Source organism: Kryptolebias marmoratus, linkage group LG8 (assembly GCF_001649575.2).
Source record: "Kryptolebias marmoratus isolate JLee-2015 linkage group LG8, ASM164957v2, whole genome shotgun sequence".
In the NCBI taxonomy this organism is placed as follows: Eukaryota; Metazoa; Chordata; class Actinopteri; order Cyprinodontiformes; family Rivulidae; genus Kryptolebias; species Kryptolebias marmoratus.
In genome coordinates, this window is record NC_051437.1 from 26,730,339 (window position 1) to 26,745,951 (window position 15,613).

A 15,613-nucleotide genomic window follows, 5' to 3' on the forward strand; every position below is an offset into this window, starting at 1 on the left:
TCCCGGGCGGCTATAAATACCGCTGCTGCTATGAATATACCATCTTTCTCCCTCAGCATCCACTCTCTCCCCCTTCCATCCATCTATCCATCCCTCCCTCGCCTGCACTGCCCTTCCTCCATCCTTGCTTTTCTGCTCGAAACGTGTTTCTGATGACCTTGTGTTATCACATGACAGCATCCTTTCTTGTCACCAGATTGCGTGCAAGATGCAAACCTCAACACTTCGAGGAGGCATACTATCTTCAAGCGGTGAAACAAAACCAAAAAAAAAGGCTGTGACATTATCAGATTAAAGCGAGCGCAGATGTGGCGTTTCGTGCTGCCCCGTCTCCTAGGCTTCCTGTCTGTTGCACAGGATGTGTTCTTTTTTCATCCCCTGATGGTTGTGAAAAAACACATTCTGACTGAGAGGCACGCATCGGCAGCAGATTACACTGTACCTCACTCAAATTCATTCAACCTGCATCACTAATTCCATCAACTCCTGCTTGAAGAGGAGCCAGCCTGCTTCCGATTAATAAATCCACCTGTCCTCATGCAATAAGACCCCATGATTACATTACAAGGCTGAGAGGAGCGAACGAGCATCTTTCATCCCTTCGCTCCGTCAGACCCGAGGTGGATTTGTTGCACTGCATGCGACATAGTAAACCTGTCGTGCCGTTGGTTTGGTGTTTTGTGGATTCTGGCTGCCTGTGTGCAGACAGCCAGAATAGTATCGGAAATATTTGGCATCATCCTGTTTGCCAGCAACATTGTCTGGAAAGGAGGCTGCTCACATCTGCTGCGAGCGTTGTTATGCGCACCGAGGGTACACTTAAACAGAATTAAATCTTCGCCTGCAGGCTATATGGCATGTCACGGACATAATTATTCCTCGGGTTCAAGCTGTGCCATAACTTCATAAGTGAAACATAAAAAGCAGCTCAGAGACAAAGACTTCTATCTTGGCTGAAAACCTAAAACAAAACAAAACAAAAAGTACATTTCTGCTGATCAGGCCCCTTTGATCATGGCAGATAGAGACAACCACAAAGTTGCCTGTGCAGCACCATATAGGGTAAAACAGGCCTCCAACTTCACTGTTAGTCTTCACATCTCTCGTTTGGCTTTTTTTTTTTTTAAATGCTGCTTCTTTTTTTGAGTCAAACTTCCTGTTCGAATATTCTGACTGTAACCCTCATTGTAATATTTAAATACTCAAGTGTTTGACTTTGACAAGGGAGTAATTATTGTGTGAATGCTGATTCAGCTTTTACACTGCTGTTTTCCTCAGGTTTTTTTTTGGCATCTAACTTGTATACTTTTCAAGATATTTAACTTTATTTCCCCAAAGTGTTCTCTATTAAAATACATTCAGATATCTTCAAATCTATCAAAATATTGCTCTCTTTGAAATCAACTTCAACATTCTTCAGCTAATACTACTACTAGTTGGAGCTAGTAGTCCTGCTAAATTTAGCTAGCCTTATGCTACTTTTCCCACTGAATTTTTAGTTAGAAAATTGCTCCTTTTAGGTTTTGACAGTGGTATGTTACTTACTTACTAGCTAGTGTTTTGCTACTTTGTTCTTTTGTTGCTAATGTTTGCTACTTTTAGCTTTTAGGTAGTGTTTTCCTGTTTTTACCTAGTGTTTTACGACTTTTAGCTAGCATTTTGCTTTGGTTCAGTTTCAGTTTCTTCAGCAAATTTTAGCAAAGCCATCCCCGACCCAGCAATCACATTGCAAAAATGCAATTTCTCTACTTGTTATTAGTTTTACAGCTTTAAATAAACAACATGAGTTATGAGAGTGATGAACAAAAAAATGTTGATTTATTTCCATTAAAAGGTAAAGAAACTTAGAAGGCGTCGCTCTAAAGTGTTCGATGCACAGAAAGCAATTTTAGGGTTTTGAATTAGCACGCTCACGTATACTTGTGTGCACATGAATGGTTGCAAAGCTGAGGGTCAAACTGTAGCCGTGGGTGCGCCCGACAGGCTGCGCCGCAGCAAGCGCAGGTGCGTTTTAACACAGCGCCAGGGCTGCCTTCAGGTCCTCGGCGGACTGTGCGTGCATCTTCAGAGAGCTCCTGAGAGCGCACTGTAACTCCGGCGCGGAGAGCAGGTGGAGGCGCAGCAGAGAGTTAATCAGCTGGGAGCGAGCGTTGCCTATGAAGGAGTGTGAGAGGAAAAACCCAAGGCCTCCTCCTCTTTTTGTGGAGAAGAGAGGAACTCGGACCATCCCCATCACCTGGAAAAGGAGGAAACAAGTGAAGCAGAGCAGATCTGCTACGGTTGCAGTTACATCCACTCATCGCCATATTTGGGGCTTTTAATGACTGATTTTTCCAGAGTGGAATGATTATACAAAATACGACATGAATGTTTAAAAAAAACAAAAAACAAGAACCGGATACAATTAAAATTTATGCATGCAGGTTCAAATATATCCTTACATTTTGCAAATCTCTTTAATCAGTGTTGCTGAAGGTACTAGAATGCCTTTTATGTTGACAAGGCCTATTAAACTCTACAAATTCTGCTAAGAACAGTCACATTTCCACGAGGAATTACACCAGAAGCTTGTAGATGGAGACAGAAATTGTGACTGTGGTGCAATCTGCTTTAACCAAATGTTAGTGAGGATTTATGGACCGTATGTATAATTTTGACCCTGTGTGGATTAACAAAAATTTACAATAAATTAAAACTTGTAGATCCAGTTCTTGTGTTTAGGAACAATTGAAGCTAGACTGAAGTTCTATAATCATTCTACCTTGGAAAAAATGATTCAAATAAGCCATTAGAAGCCCCAAATAATATAATATTTATGTCCATGATGAGTGTTTGTAAACTTCTGACCTCAACCATAAATCAGTCAGTCAGGAAGAACGCATTACCTCGAGCCCATGATCTACTGCAGTGGATGCAGACGCTTTCTCCACCTCCCTAATCTGCTCCTCCTCCATCTTCTTCACATAGAAGTGAGTGATGAGATTGGAGGGGGCGGCTGAGACAGCAGGAGCTAATCGAGACTCCACGTGATCCTCCTCAGACACAGGCACGGCCACGCCCAGCTCCTCCAACAGCTCCCTGGTAAGCCCCGCCTCCAGGGTCTCCTTCGACGGGTCAACGAGCCTAACGGGGTGAAGGAGTGGACAAACATGGTCAGATATAATGTTTTCCTCTTCATTTTGAAGCCTAACACCGGTATGCTGAGGAGGTAATCCCACTTTACTAAAGTAACTAAATTAAATTTGTTCATACGGCACCTTAAACCCTTTAAAAACAACAATTAAAGCAAGAAAAGTTGAAACATAGCAAGACGAGGTCAAATGTGAAAATAATGTGAAACATAAAAACAATGCAAAGCAAGTTCTTGACCCAGGCAAGTCAGGCATCAGAAGCATTTATAAAGAGTTAAATCTTCACCTGTCTTTTAAAGCAGCTAAGAGAGCTTCTCATCCAGATTCCCACGGAGAGACGATTTCACAGTCTGGGACCCAGGACAGCAAATACACGACCCCCTTACGTTTTCACTTAATATCCAGGAACAACTAAAGGACCATCATTGGATTACCTAAGTGGAATCTAAGATGTTAAATTATGTTTTTTTGTAGATTTTAAGTCATGTGAGACTTGGCTAAGTTTTAAACAAAACAACTTAAACGTCTTTTTTTTATGTTAAAGACCTTTTCAATTCCTATTTCTAATTCAGTTCCAAAATCTAAGGAGTTAAAAGTTCACTGATGTCTCCAAGAACCGGATATTTCATGGATAGATAAAGCCGTGTATCAACAGTTTAACAATAACAAACAGTAGAAATTTTAGTCTCAGGTGTCAAAGGGAGCATGAAAATTAACAAAAAAAGGACCAAGTATGGAGCCTTGAGGGACCCCCACAGTTTAGAAACGCTAAAGAGACACCAGCATCATCAGTTGCAACAAAAGATTTGGCTTTAAAAGTAAGACAGAAGTCACTCAATGAGCTGCGACTGTTGGGGGACTAGCTGGTGACTCCAAAGTGCAAGAAAATATGTAAATGTTTGGCAGCGGTCTCACTGAACGCAACCAAGGGACGAACGATTGTCGAGCTGAGGATGTACATTCAGTGGTTCAGGAGATGTTTTGCTAACAAACAAGCACAGTTGGCTCCAACAGCTACTAGCAAGGATTAAAAACAGATCCCGTGTGCAGACACAGGCAGAAACATTATCGCCGCTTCTCCTTCAAGGAGCAAACTGCGATACGCCCGTACGATTTGCTTTGCTTTGCATGAGCTGCTTGTATTTTCCAGATTTCTTGCCTTGTTGCATAATTTCAATGTGTTGGCGAATGATGCACCAGAAATTCTGGCAGCGTCTTCTGTAATTCATGTAGAAAAAGCCACGAGTGATTCATCTTTAGTAGAATACTAATTAGTCGGACAAACACAGTCTGTCGAAACATCCTTTAAAGCCGAGAACAGGGATTTATGGCTTCTTATCTTCCGCTGCTGTGTGAGTATTTATTGCGTAAATTTTCCTTTGTCATTATTGTTTTTAACAGGGGTCATCTGTGAAGATAAAGAGAGATTCACAAACCTGCACAACACAATTATAAGTTCCAGGCGTAGCGTTCCTTGAAGCATGCATATCGTCCGCCGCCTTTCATGACAAAGTTTTCATTTAAGATGGCCGCCACAGCCACTTCTTGCTGTGAGATGTGTTCAGAATGACTTTCAGCTACATAAACTTTACCTCTTTATCTGTAATTCTGAATTCGTTATAGCCATTTTTGAGATGGCAAAGGTAGATTATTTGTAGCGGCCATCTTGATTCGGACTGATTTCAAATGTCAATCAGTTTTATACGTTCGTTCGATGATTACTTTCTGAGAATTTTGTTCAAATGAGATATTTTGCTAACGTTACAGACAGACAAACACATTATTCTCCACCTTCACCTTCGGCGGAGGGCGATAAGCATTAGTGGCGCCAGTAAGGACTCACCCGCCTGGGAACCCCAGCAGACCGTCGAAGCGCACCTGCATCTGTGGGAAGTGACAGATTCTGTTAAACACTCACACACGCTGGTGCGTCCACTCAGGGAGACACCCAGACATTTGTGGGGTTTCCATTACACAAGCATTGCTGTATACGAGGATTTCACTTTGTTGTCCACACACACACACACACATCAGTGTGTAAAGCCACAGAAATGCTGCTCACCAGCACAACGTGCCTGATGGGAATTCTGCCGAACAGCTGAGATTTTGTGTCAGAGTAGAGCATCACATGGCACGCATGCCTGTGGCCTGTGCATGCCAACGCCTCCGCCCTCAACAGCTGTCCACTCGCCATCTATAGAAGCAGATCCACAGAAACAGAATAACATCACACACTGTTACAGTCCAGCAGCTTCTGATTACTGCTTCTTCTTCTTCTTTTTCTTTCGGCTGTTCTCTTTTCAGGGGTCGCCACAGCGAGTCATCCTCCTCCATCTAACTCTGTCCTCTGTGTCCTCTGTCCTCCCTCCAACTCCTCCACGTCCTCTCTAACTGCATCCATATATGTCCTCTTTGTCTCTAACATCCTTCTACCAATATACCCACTGTCCTTCCTCAGCACATGTCCATACCATCTCTTTAACCATCTCCCAGTCCTTCAACCTGTGCTGAACCTCTGATGACCTCATTCCTAATCCTGTCCATCCTTGTCCCTCCCAAGGAGAAGTCCTTGAAGTCCTGCACCTTTCTGACCTCTGCTCCTTGTAGCCTCAGTGCTCCACCTGCCTCTCTCTCATTCACACACGTTCTCTGTCTTCTTACAGCTGACTTTCATTCCTCGTTTTAGTTCATACCTCCAACTCTTCAGGTTCTCTTCCACCTGTTCTCTGTTTTCACCACAGATCATGATGTCTTCTGCAAACATCATAGTCCACAGAGATTCCTGCCTGACCTCATCTGTTAGTCTGTTCATCACCAGAGCAAACAAGAAGGGGCTCAGAGCCGATCCTTGATGCACTCCCACCTCCACATTGGAACTATCTGTCCTGTACCAGTCTAAGATACTTCTCTGCTACTGCAGATGTCCTCATACAACACCACAGCTCCTCCCCAGGCACCCTGTTGTATGCTTTTTCTAAATCCACAAAAACACAATGAAGTTCTTTCTGACCCTCTCTGTTCTTCTCCATCAGCATCCTCAAAGCAAAGATGGCATCTGTGGAGCTCTTTTTTGGCATAAAACCATCCTGCTGCTCACAAAAAGTCCTCTCTTGTCTAAGTCTATCTTCCACAGCTCTGTTAGAACATTACTGTTTCTATCTCTAACAAGCCTAACCTGCTGCACATCCTTTCCAGCCTGGTCCCTCTGTCCTGCCAGTCGATACAAGTCCTTCTGTCCTTCCTTAGTGTCCAGCCTCTTGTCCAACTCATCATACGCCTCCTGTTCTGCCTTTGCTCCCTCCCTCTTCTCTCTTCAGTCCTCTCGCTGTCCCATGTCTTCCTGGCTAACCTCTTCCTCTGGATAACTTCCTGCACTTCACTATTCCACCACCAGGTTTCCTTCTTTTCTCTGTGCAGATGACACACCGAGTCCCTTCCTACCTGTCTCTCTAATCACTGTCTCTGAAGTAGCTCAGTCATCTGGAAGCTCTTTCTTACCACCCAGAGCCTTTAACAGCTCCTTCCTGAACTCCTCACAATGTTCTTCCTTCCTCAACTTCCACCTGCCATCTATATGAGGAGATACACAAAAACAGAGTAAAATCACACACAGAGTCCAGTAGCTTCTGATTACAATGGATGAATATGTTCTGCCAGTGTGACATTATACAAGTATACATAAGCCTTCTTTTTGTTCTCCTTTCTTTATTTACTGGGTTAAAGGAAACCTACCGCTCAGCTTGAAGGTCTCTGAACTTGTATTTAAAAGAACTGATAGAGACAGGAAGCCTAAAAGAAGCTTTTCACGGCTTAATAATAATATAAAAAAGCTTTAGCTCCCTCTTCTGGTGTGGAGCAGAGTTACAACTTGTTTCCTAAACATTTCACAGTAGAGTATTTGATTATTACATCTTTTTGAGGCATTTTCTTCAAATAATATTTGTAGATATGTTGATATTTGAGAAGCTGGTGATAAACTTTCAATATTTTTACAAGGCAGTGAACAGTTTATATCTTTTTTTTATATCATTAAAGAGATTTACACACATGCTAGCATGAATTCAGGGTTACTTTTAGCATAGTTAAACCTTAAATGATGTTAAACCGTCGTGTATTTTAAACGGCTAACGTATTTTCTCCTATGAATTTATAACGTTTTGTGCCATTTTCACATTTTTTGTGCCACAAGCGTGTGTGCCTGTTTTTAATACATTAATGAAATATCACTGATAAACAAGTTGCCCATTACCCATAGTCCTCTGGAATAAAGTGCTGCTGTCTCACCTTTAGTCAGCAAAAATCTGCTCTACAGAAGCTGTCATTGTTTTGGTGACGTTCCTAGCTCTGATTGGTTCATCTGTTTCACACTGACCAATCAGGGGTGGCTTGAGGGCTATGGAGAATCATTGTGCTGCGTTTAAGCTATACAAGAAAATCGGATTATTCACTTCAAATCGGGTAAAGTACGTTCTTTATTTTTTTTTACCAAAATCGTTTAACATGAACATAATCGTTTGGTACATTATGTTCAACCATGTATTGAGTGCTCACTTAAATCCTCGTGTTAGTAGCGAGCAACACGCTGAACGAGACGAGACGGCAGAGCGCAAACGTCCAAAGAAAGTGGTTTCAGTTCCGAGGTTCATTGAACATAGCACCAGTTTTCACGCACAAATCAGGAGGTGAATGAAATCGTAACTCTCATTTTAAATCGGATGTATGTTTGACACTACGTACTGAAGTAAGTAAACAGCGTGTTTAGCTCTAACGTAACGTTTGAATATGTATATAGGTCGTCATTGTCATTTCATTTAAACATTTCGATTTGGATATGAGCTAAAGCTAACGAAGGTAGTTAGCCCACAAGCTAACTCTCGTGTCACCTACCGGTGACTGTATTCACCCAGCGTTGTTTAATGGTATTTCATTAATGTAAGGAAATGTGGAGAAGTCTGTAATGTTTTCTGTGCTTCATGGAAATATTACCAACCCTAGTGAAAACAATTGTCATAAACGGGTCGTATATTTTGTTATTCATTGTGGCAGCGTCAGTTTTTAGATGCTCATGGGCAAGTTTTCAGGTAAATAAACAGATTCGGTTCTCAAAAGTAGACAGTTAACCTTTATCAGCTTCTAAAGTTTGTGTACATTAATCATTGTAAATGTTAGCCGAAAGGATGTTTTTCATCTGACAAGCAAAATCTATCATACAGACATGGATCCAGCTATTTTTTCTAATTATCAGATGTCAAATGAACCAAATGGGAGAAGAAAGAAAAATAAAGAAATTCATCCGTTTGTGTCTTTAGGGTTGTATTTGTTGTGGACGTGGGTCATTATTCACAGTTTTAAATGTGGGATCTGGTGACAGAGTATAAAGCTTGTGTTTTTATTCAGATGTTTTTTTGCACTGTTTCATAACAGAATTGGTCTTTTTGTGTCTCATATTTGGACCAGAATGGCTCAGGGGATTCTGGACGGTGATCTAATAAAACAACTGGCAGATGTGGCAAAAGATGAAGCCCTCCTGCAGGGGATCTTAATGAGGACCAAGGAAGACCCAAACTCATCTGAGGTATGATTTATCAAGAATTTTTGTTTGTGATGAACCCCATTTTGGTCATTAAACGAACCCAGACATGAGAGACATGTAATGTTTTGAAACTTTTCTGCGTATTTGGCACCATAACTACAACAGATCATGAAAGGCATTTGCATGTTGTTTTTATTTTTCTGAGTTTGGTTTGTTCTTTGTTACGGACAGAATACTTAATCTGTTAAAATGTGAACTGCAGCCAACAAATGAGGACATAATTCTTTCTGAATGTGCCGTTAAGCCTCTGTTTTGTTTGGGAAGTCCTGTATGCTTTAGGGAACAGGATTTCAGATGGAGCCATATTAATCCCGTGTTTGTTATCTTCGCCCAGTTGGTTCTGTTCATTCCTCACATGCCATGCTCGCCGACTGTGTTGTGATGAGCAGCTTTCTCGTGTCGACTTATTTTTCTTGCATTCTGCATGTTGTTTCGCAGTTGGTGACCTATGCTCCGTTCACGCTCTTCCCTTCGCCGTTTCCAAAAGCCGCGTTCCTTCAGGGCCTGGCGGTTCAGACTCACTACAACACGCTGGTGGATAAGATCAGCCAAGACACAGACTTCCTGCAAGAGGCTTTAGCCAGGTAGGAAACAGCATGATTATCTGCAATAATGTACACGTTTAAGAACACATTGTTATTATTATTATATTCTCATGTGCTGGTATCAGATCATCTGTTCATTTAATTTATAAACAGAGTTGTGTTTTAAAAGTCAGGATTTTAACTTGGTTTCCGTTTGTTCTGTTTGCAGCACCATTGAAGTGGATGAGTTCACTGCAAGGCTGTTCAAGATTCACCAGCAAATCCTGAAAGAAGGAGGGTCTCAGGTGTGTTTGAACGGCCGATCAGTTCGTTTACGTTTCTTACCAAACTTATATTTTTAAGCTCTGTTGATTTGGGAGGAGTCCGTTGTTGATCTACGCACAAAAGCTTGCAATTACTAATGATTCAATGCAAAATACAATAAATGTAGTTCAAAATATTGACCGATTTTACAGATGGAGAATATATTTAATGGGTTTTTGTTAAGGAATTCTCTGTTGTTGCAAGTTTAACAAACCCATTAAAGAATTAATGTTACCGCTTTCAATTATTTTTACAAGAAGTGACATTTTTGCCCTAAAATATTGGAATACAAAAGGCAAAAGAAATGTGTTTAAGAAGTGAGTGTGGAGGGGAAAGTGTCTCATATTCAAATTCCTTTTCCTATTCGACTTGATGCTGTTAAATTTTCATTTAGATCTTTCAGATCGCCACCTCTGCTGTTTATAAGCAAAACCTGTTCAGTGCGGCTCTGATATGGTGTACATAATTCTTACAATTTCTTAAAACGCCCCTGTGATGTCTTCATCAGGAGCAAAGTAGTCCCAAACAAATAAAATGCAAATAAAAGCACCAGTCCTTTAAAGCTTCCCGTCTCAGGTGTAAAAGTTCACACGTTTACTCAAAGATTAATAAGTTATGAATGTTTTTAAAGAACAAAATCATAGGCTCAGGTTTTGAGTTTGAACAGTCAGTCATTATTTTATTGTAATATTGTTGGTGTTTGTCTTCTTTTTAGTCCGTAGTGTTGGGTCTCAATCGGTCCGACTACATGCTGGACCAGAAGGAGGATAAAACGTCGTCTCTAAAGCAAATAGAGATAAACACGATTGCTGCAAGTTTTGGAGGCCTCTCATCACGGACACCGCATGTGCATAGGTGAGGAGGTCACTGGTGAAAGAGATTGCTAAAATATAGTAAGAAAAATTAAAAGAACTTTTCGTTTTGCTGGTCAGATGCGTCCTGAAGTTGGCCGGCAGGCTGGAGGAGAGTCGACTCATCCTCGACAACAACCCTGCAGCTGGTCTGGCCGGGGCCATCATAAAAGCCTGGGAGCTGTATGGATCAGAAAGGTAGGGCTGGTTGGTTCAATGCAGGCAGCACATGCAGATTCAACACATAGGTTTTACTCAGCAGAGACCTGGTGCCAAAGTAGCAGCAGCTTTTCTGTGCTGGAGACGGTGCCTCTGCAAGCAGAAACAAAAAGAAGTGAAGATTTCCTGATTTCCTTAAAGAAGCCGGAGCTGGAAGGCTCCCACTTCAGCCACGTCCTCGCTGGTGTCCAGAATAATTTTTTTAATGAAAGCTGGAAGTGTCACCAGGATGGATTGTTGTCATTTCAGAGCAGCTGTCATGTTCTTGGTGGAGGAGGTCATGATAAACATTTTTGATCATCGCTTCATTGAGAACGAACTTCGGAAAAGGTAAGGGTTGGTTCTGATGATTTCTTGTCACCACCTTGAGCTTTATCAGGATTCAGTCATTTTTTTATTTTTACTTCATGTTTTTCAGGAACGTTCCCACGATAAGAAAGCAGTTTGACGATGTTGCAAAAACAGGATCCCTGGATCAGGACAAGAGGCTATTTGTGTAAGTCTTCTCTTGTTAGTTTTTTATAAATAAGTACTTTTTAAAATGTTTTTTTTAATTATTCACAATTATTTAGTTGGGTTAGGGTTGCCATTGATGGTGAATGTTCATCTCTTCTCCTGTCAGTGATGGCACAGAGGTGGCGGTGGTGTACTTCAGGACTGGTTACATGCCACAGAACTACATTTCTGAAGAGGTCTGAACTTATTTTATTTTATTTTTTGTGCTAGATGTCGAGTTTGCTCGCTAACAGATGCAAATGAGTGAAATAGTTTGTCAAATTAAACTCTTAATTACATCACGTGTGACACTGAGTAAAACCTCTACAGGTCCTCGTTAGTTAAAACAGTTTACAGAGTCCAGAAAAACAGAGCAACGCTTTACAATAAGGGGCTAAAATCTGCGCTGTTACCTGAGAATACCTAATTAACTATTACCTAATGATGAATTAGATTTTCCTAATTGTTTCTAAGAACCTCAGTGGCTCTTTTTGTTCTTCAGACCTGGTGTTTAATGATATCTGCTTCTGATAGTCCTGTTAACAGTTTGTTTCTAACCACGGTGGAAGCAGGTTTCTTTCTGTCACATGGTGGTGGCAGAAGTCTCCTCTGCTGGTCATTTTCTCACTGATTTGTCAGGAATGTCAACCGAAAGAAAGCAGGCAGCACACATGTGGACACGGCAGAGCTGAATAAAGAGCTCTAAATGAACTCCACATCGTTAGTTAAAAGGAGTTTGATTGACAGGAACAGATTTTGAAATGAGCGACCTGTGAGCCGTAAGGATGCAACATTACACTTGTTGTTTGTGAATTTCAGAGCTGGGAGGCTCGTCTTATGATGGAGCGCTCTCTGGCCGCGAAGTGTCCGGATATCCACACTCACCTGGTGGGAACCAAGAAGGTCCAGCAGGTTCTGGCCAGACCTGGAGTTCTGGAGAGGTTTTTCCCAGCCCAGCCTGAGGTGGTGCAGCAGATCAGGGCGACCTTCACCGGCCTCTACACTCTGGACATGGTGAGGAGGTGTCAGAACCTCAGCTCTGAAGTGATGACATTTTAGGTTTTACTTCTTCGTTGTAATAATTGCTGCTGTTGTCTGCAGGGACCAGAGGGAGACCGAACGGAACAGATGGCTTTGGCAGAACCAGAGCGGTTTGTTCTGAAACCTCAACGAGAAGGAGGAGGTACGAGAGTTATGTAACACATTTACTACAAGTGTAGATTCTTTTCTTTAGTTTTATTTTGAAAGGGTAATATATTTAAGGAACCAGTCACAAGACTGTTAGAGAAAATATGAGACAAGTTTCTGCTGCTGTGAGTGGATCATATTTTAACGCTTTGCCCCACTTTTAATTTGCTGTAAATGTTCTAGGTAACAACCTGTACGGGTCGGACATCATCCAGGTGCTGAACGCAGTGAGGGGGACTCCAGAGCGGACAGCCTACATCCTGATGGATAAAATCAGTCCTGCGACCGTTCAGAACTACTTGCTGCGGCGAGACGCGGTCCTGAAAGTCAGCCACTGTCTCAGCGAACTGGGAGTGTTCGGAGTGTATGTGAGGTACGCTGCTCGGATTCTCCTTATTTCTGCTTCCCTGCAAGATGTGTGCAGATTATAAAGGAAGGCGTGTGTCGAGAAGACTGTCAGTTTAAAAAAAACAAGCTTTCCATTTCACTCAATTAATCCAAGGTCATTTTTTTGTTGTTTAATCAAATAAGACAACAAAATAGAGAGAACATGAAGTAACTGATGCTGCAGATGCATCTGTTGTGTTTCTTAAAGTCTGGATAAATACTTTAAAAGTCGTGGCACAGATTATTGAAAAAACTTTGATTAAACATGTTTTTCACATGATTGATCAGTTCTTGCCAGCAGAAAAAAACACCAATATACCTGATTAAAAAGGAAAATCTTGAAGACTTTTTAATTTCCCTCTCATATCTGCCATCGAGGATTTGTTATCTACGTCTTCTTCCTCCCGAATATTTTAACTTATTGAATCCATCAGACAGAGCCTCTACTGCCATCTGCTGACAGCTCTGTGCCGTTTGTTTATCAAGTCCAAATCATATTATCAACCACTTAATGAATCAAACTTTACTTATAAAGCAGCTTCCATAGACAAAGTGTAACAAACCAGCAAACAAAAAACGCATACAAGATCATTTAAAACAGCAAGAAGTTGGAATGATAACGCTAACATGAGGAGAATAAAGGAGCTGAGGGAAAAGACCATAAACAGCTTTAAAAGAACCTTAAAAATCAATATTAAAATGTGTGATAGAGCTGATGTGGGATATTTTTAGGTCTGCTTCAAGTTTGTTTGAATCCTGGATGGAAAAGCATCTTTGCTCTTTTTTTCTGTTATTTAGAATAAATGAAGGAAAAAGTCATTAACCTGATCTCATTACTGATGTTCTGTCAGCAGAACGTGATCCAGTTGGTTCTGTGCGAAACGTTTTCTTTCTCTGTCTGTTTGCTCTCAGGCAGGGGAGGGAGATGCTGATGAACGAGTGCGTGGGGCATCTGCTGAGAACCAAGAGCTCAGAGCATTCGGACGGTGGCGTGGCGGCTGGCGTGGCCGTGTTGGACAATCCTCTGCTGCTCTAACAGCTCGGGACCCGCAGGGACAAACGGGTCGGCGTCAGAGGGAGCTGCTGGAAGCGTTTTCATCACCGTCATCCATCCCTACGTCAGAAAAAAATGTGTGTTTTTCCTCTAATCATGACAAACGTAGCTTGGTGTTCAGGTTCTATCGCATCATTCAGCAGATTCAGAGGACTCATGAGACCCGTGCTCATCAGTTTTTGACATTTTGTTCAAAAACATCTGGCACAGATGCTGTCATGGTGATACATTCAGTCCAAGTTCCTAAATCAATAGACAATCAGCTTTTTATTGGTTATAACTCATCTTACAACATTCAGTTATATTTTAATTCCTTTAATGGTAAAGTTACTTGTCTTTAGGGGAACATTTCATTGAGTTTTAATCTAAGTATCATATTTAAACATAATTTATTCCATTTTTACTCCTCAGATTTATGTGTGACCTGCTGTAGGATCTACTCCAACTGTTTGTTCTTAAATGTTCAGTTTTTGGTTTTTGTGTGGCTGAATCTCGACACGTTCCGGATTTAAAATGTTCGTCTGCTTTGAGTTGTAGGAGTCTCACGGGAAACTTACATTTCTGTAACATCACAGTGGTGAGGCGGAAAAAAGTGCCCTTAAAAGCATCCAGTTATTGTTTTTTTATTTTATTTATGTAATACTTGAGTTGCCATAGCTTTAAAGTTTCTGGCTCAGAATGTATTAAGAAGTGATTTAAGTAGTTTAACACTTTAAAAGTGACTTTATTAGTTCAAAATAAGCCAATTTCCACAAGCTGTAGATCCTACGGTAAATTAGACAGTGATAAAAGATAAGAAACAAAACGCACAATTTGTTTGAAAGGACAAAAATGTGTAAATTCTTTGTTTTTCTCTTTTAAATAGAACACTACCTCATCAAATGGTATAATTATTTATCAAAACTGTGATAAAACAATGCAGAATGAAAAGAAATGTCTTTATTTTCTTATCCGTAAACGAATTACAGTTAAAAGTAAATTAAATCTATCAGGATTCACCATGAGAAGGATTAACAAACACAAAACGTTTGAGATACTTTTTAAAAAAAAAATTAAAATAAATGCCTAAATTGTGATTTCATGAGGAGGAAACATGGTTTAAATGTCTCCCTGTGGACCAAAAAAACAAATCTAACAATAAATGACATGTCTATGAAGCTGTTTGTCCTCTGCTGATTTGATTGTAGAATCGTTTGATTTTCATATCGCCTCTCTACGGTTTGGATAAAAATGTTGAAATGAACTTTATACTGACCAAGTCATTTGGACGGTGTTTAAAAAAACCTAACGCAGCTGGGGTGTTGTGTTATGATACCCTGAGATTCGGGGTTTTAGTCTGTTTGCTGGTTTTCTAAACTTATTTTACCTGATTACAGCTTCCCTTCAGGTCCTTTAAAAATGGATAATTTTTCAAACTGCCCCTTTTATTTTTTATTTTTTTCTAATTACCATGTTTCCAGATGTCTTGTTGCTTTTCCTCTTCTGACATTCTTGTAAAACGACGAGAACAAACAGTTTATAGATCCATAAACTTCCAAACATTAATCCAAACACAAAAAAAAATCATCAAACATTAATTTTATTTTGCCAATTCACAGTCTAAAGAGAGCACTAGTAGGTGAACCAAGACAGTTTTTATTATTTATCAGAAACCATCCTCACTTTTATACAAACTGAAATAAACTGGATTAAACTGCAGCCGCCTGCAGTTACACACATCAACCACCGGGTGGCAGCAAAACCTTTCCTTACATTTAATGCTCGCAAGAAAAGACAACCAGGTTCCTTCAAGTTCCTGTTTAATCAGCTCAAACATTTAGTTTCCTGAATGCCTGACAAAAAAAAAA

The 15,613-nt window shown here is 40.7% G+C and overlaps 2 protein-coding genes across 6 annotated transcripts in view; one reads left to right on the forward strand and one right to left on the reverse strand.

The window, feature by feature from the left end:
• Positions 1 to 1,787: 1,787 nt before the first annotated feature.
• The window catches only part of zgc:103759 (U8 snoRNA-decapping enzyme), a 576,073-nt gene continuing 562,247 nt past the window's right edge, over positions 1,788 to 15,613 (reverse strand). The window contains exons 1-5 of one of the 4 annotated variants that reach the window (XM_017411226.3): positions 6,864 to 6,948; positions 5,194 to 5,325; positions 4,975 to 5,015; positions 2,886 to 3,123; positions 1,788 to 2,236 (exon numbers count right to left, since the gene is read on the reverse strand). In XM_017411226.3, the coding sequence (XP_017266715.1) occupies positions 2,012 to 2,236; positions 2,886 to 3,123; positions 4,975 to 5,015; positions 5,194 to 5,325 (636 nt within the window). In that variant the 5' untranslated portion in view covers positions 6,864 to 6,948 and the 3' untranslated portion in view covers positions 1,788 to 2,011. Of the gene's footprint in view, positions 2,237 to 2,885; positions 3,124 to 4,974; positions 5,016 to 5,193; positions 5,326 to 6,306; positions 6,521 to 6,629; positions 6,749 to 6,863; positions 6,949 to 15,613 lie in introns of those variants that run through there. The other 3 variants (XM_017411225.3, XM_017411227.3, XM_037977041.1) reach the window with 3 other exon arrangements.
• Positions 7,749 to 14,923, forward strand: gss (glutathione synthetase). Of its 2 annotated transcripts, none has more exons than XM_017411230.3 (13): positions 7,749 to 7,872; positions 8,589 to 8,706; positions 9,163 to 9,308; positions 9,478 to 9,553; positions 10,288 to 10,427; positions 10,505 to 10,621; positions 10,892 to 10,972; positions 11,061 to 11,138; positions 11,265 to 11,334; positions 11,957 to 12,151; positions 12,239 to 12,320; positions 12,509 to 12,698; positions 13,625 to 14,923. In XM_017411230.3, the coding sequence occupies exons 2-13, from the start codon at positions 8,590 to 8,592 to the stop codon at positions 13,746 to 13,748; spliced, it is 1,416 nt and encodes a 471-aa protein (XP_017266719.1). In that variant the 5' UTR covers positions 7,749 to 7,872; position 8,589; the 3' UTR covers positions 13,749 to 14,923. The 2 variants fall into 2 exon arrangements, with proteins under 2 accessions (XP_017266719.1, XP_017266720.1); XM_017411231.3 differs by having other exon boundaries at positions 7,791 to 7,872; positions 8,556 to 8,706.

Excerpts from the sequence above, each read along its gene's own strand:
- gss (XM_017411230.3), top strand. The coding sequence starts at position 8,590 with ATGGCTCAGGGGATTCTGGACGGTGATCTAATAAAACAACTGGCAGAT. Across the intron at positions 10,973-11,060 it reads GAGAACGAACTTCGGAAAAG|GAACGTTCCCACGATAAGAA; the intron begins GTAAGGGTTGGT and ends CATGTTTTTCAG. Across the intron at positions 12,321-12,508 it reads ACCTCAACGAGAAGGAGGAG|GTAACAACCTGTACGGGTCG; the intron begins GTACGAGAGTTA and ends TAAATGTTCTAG.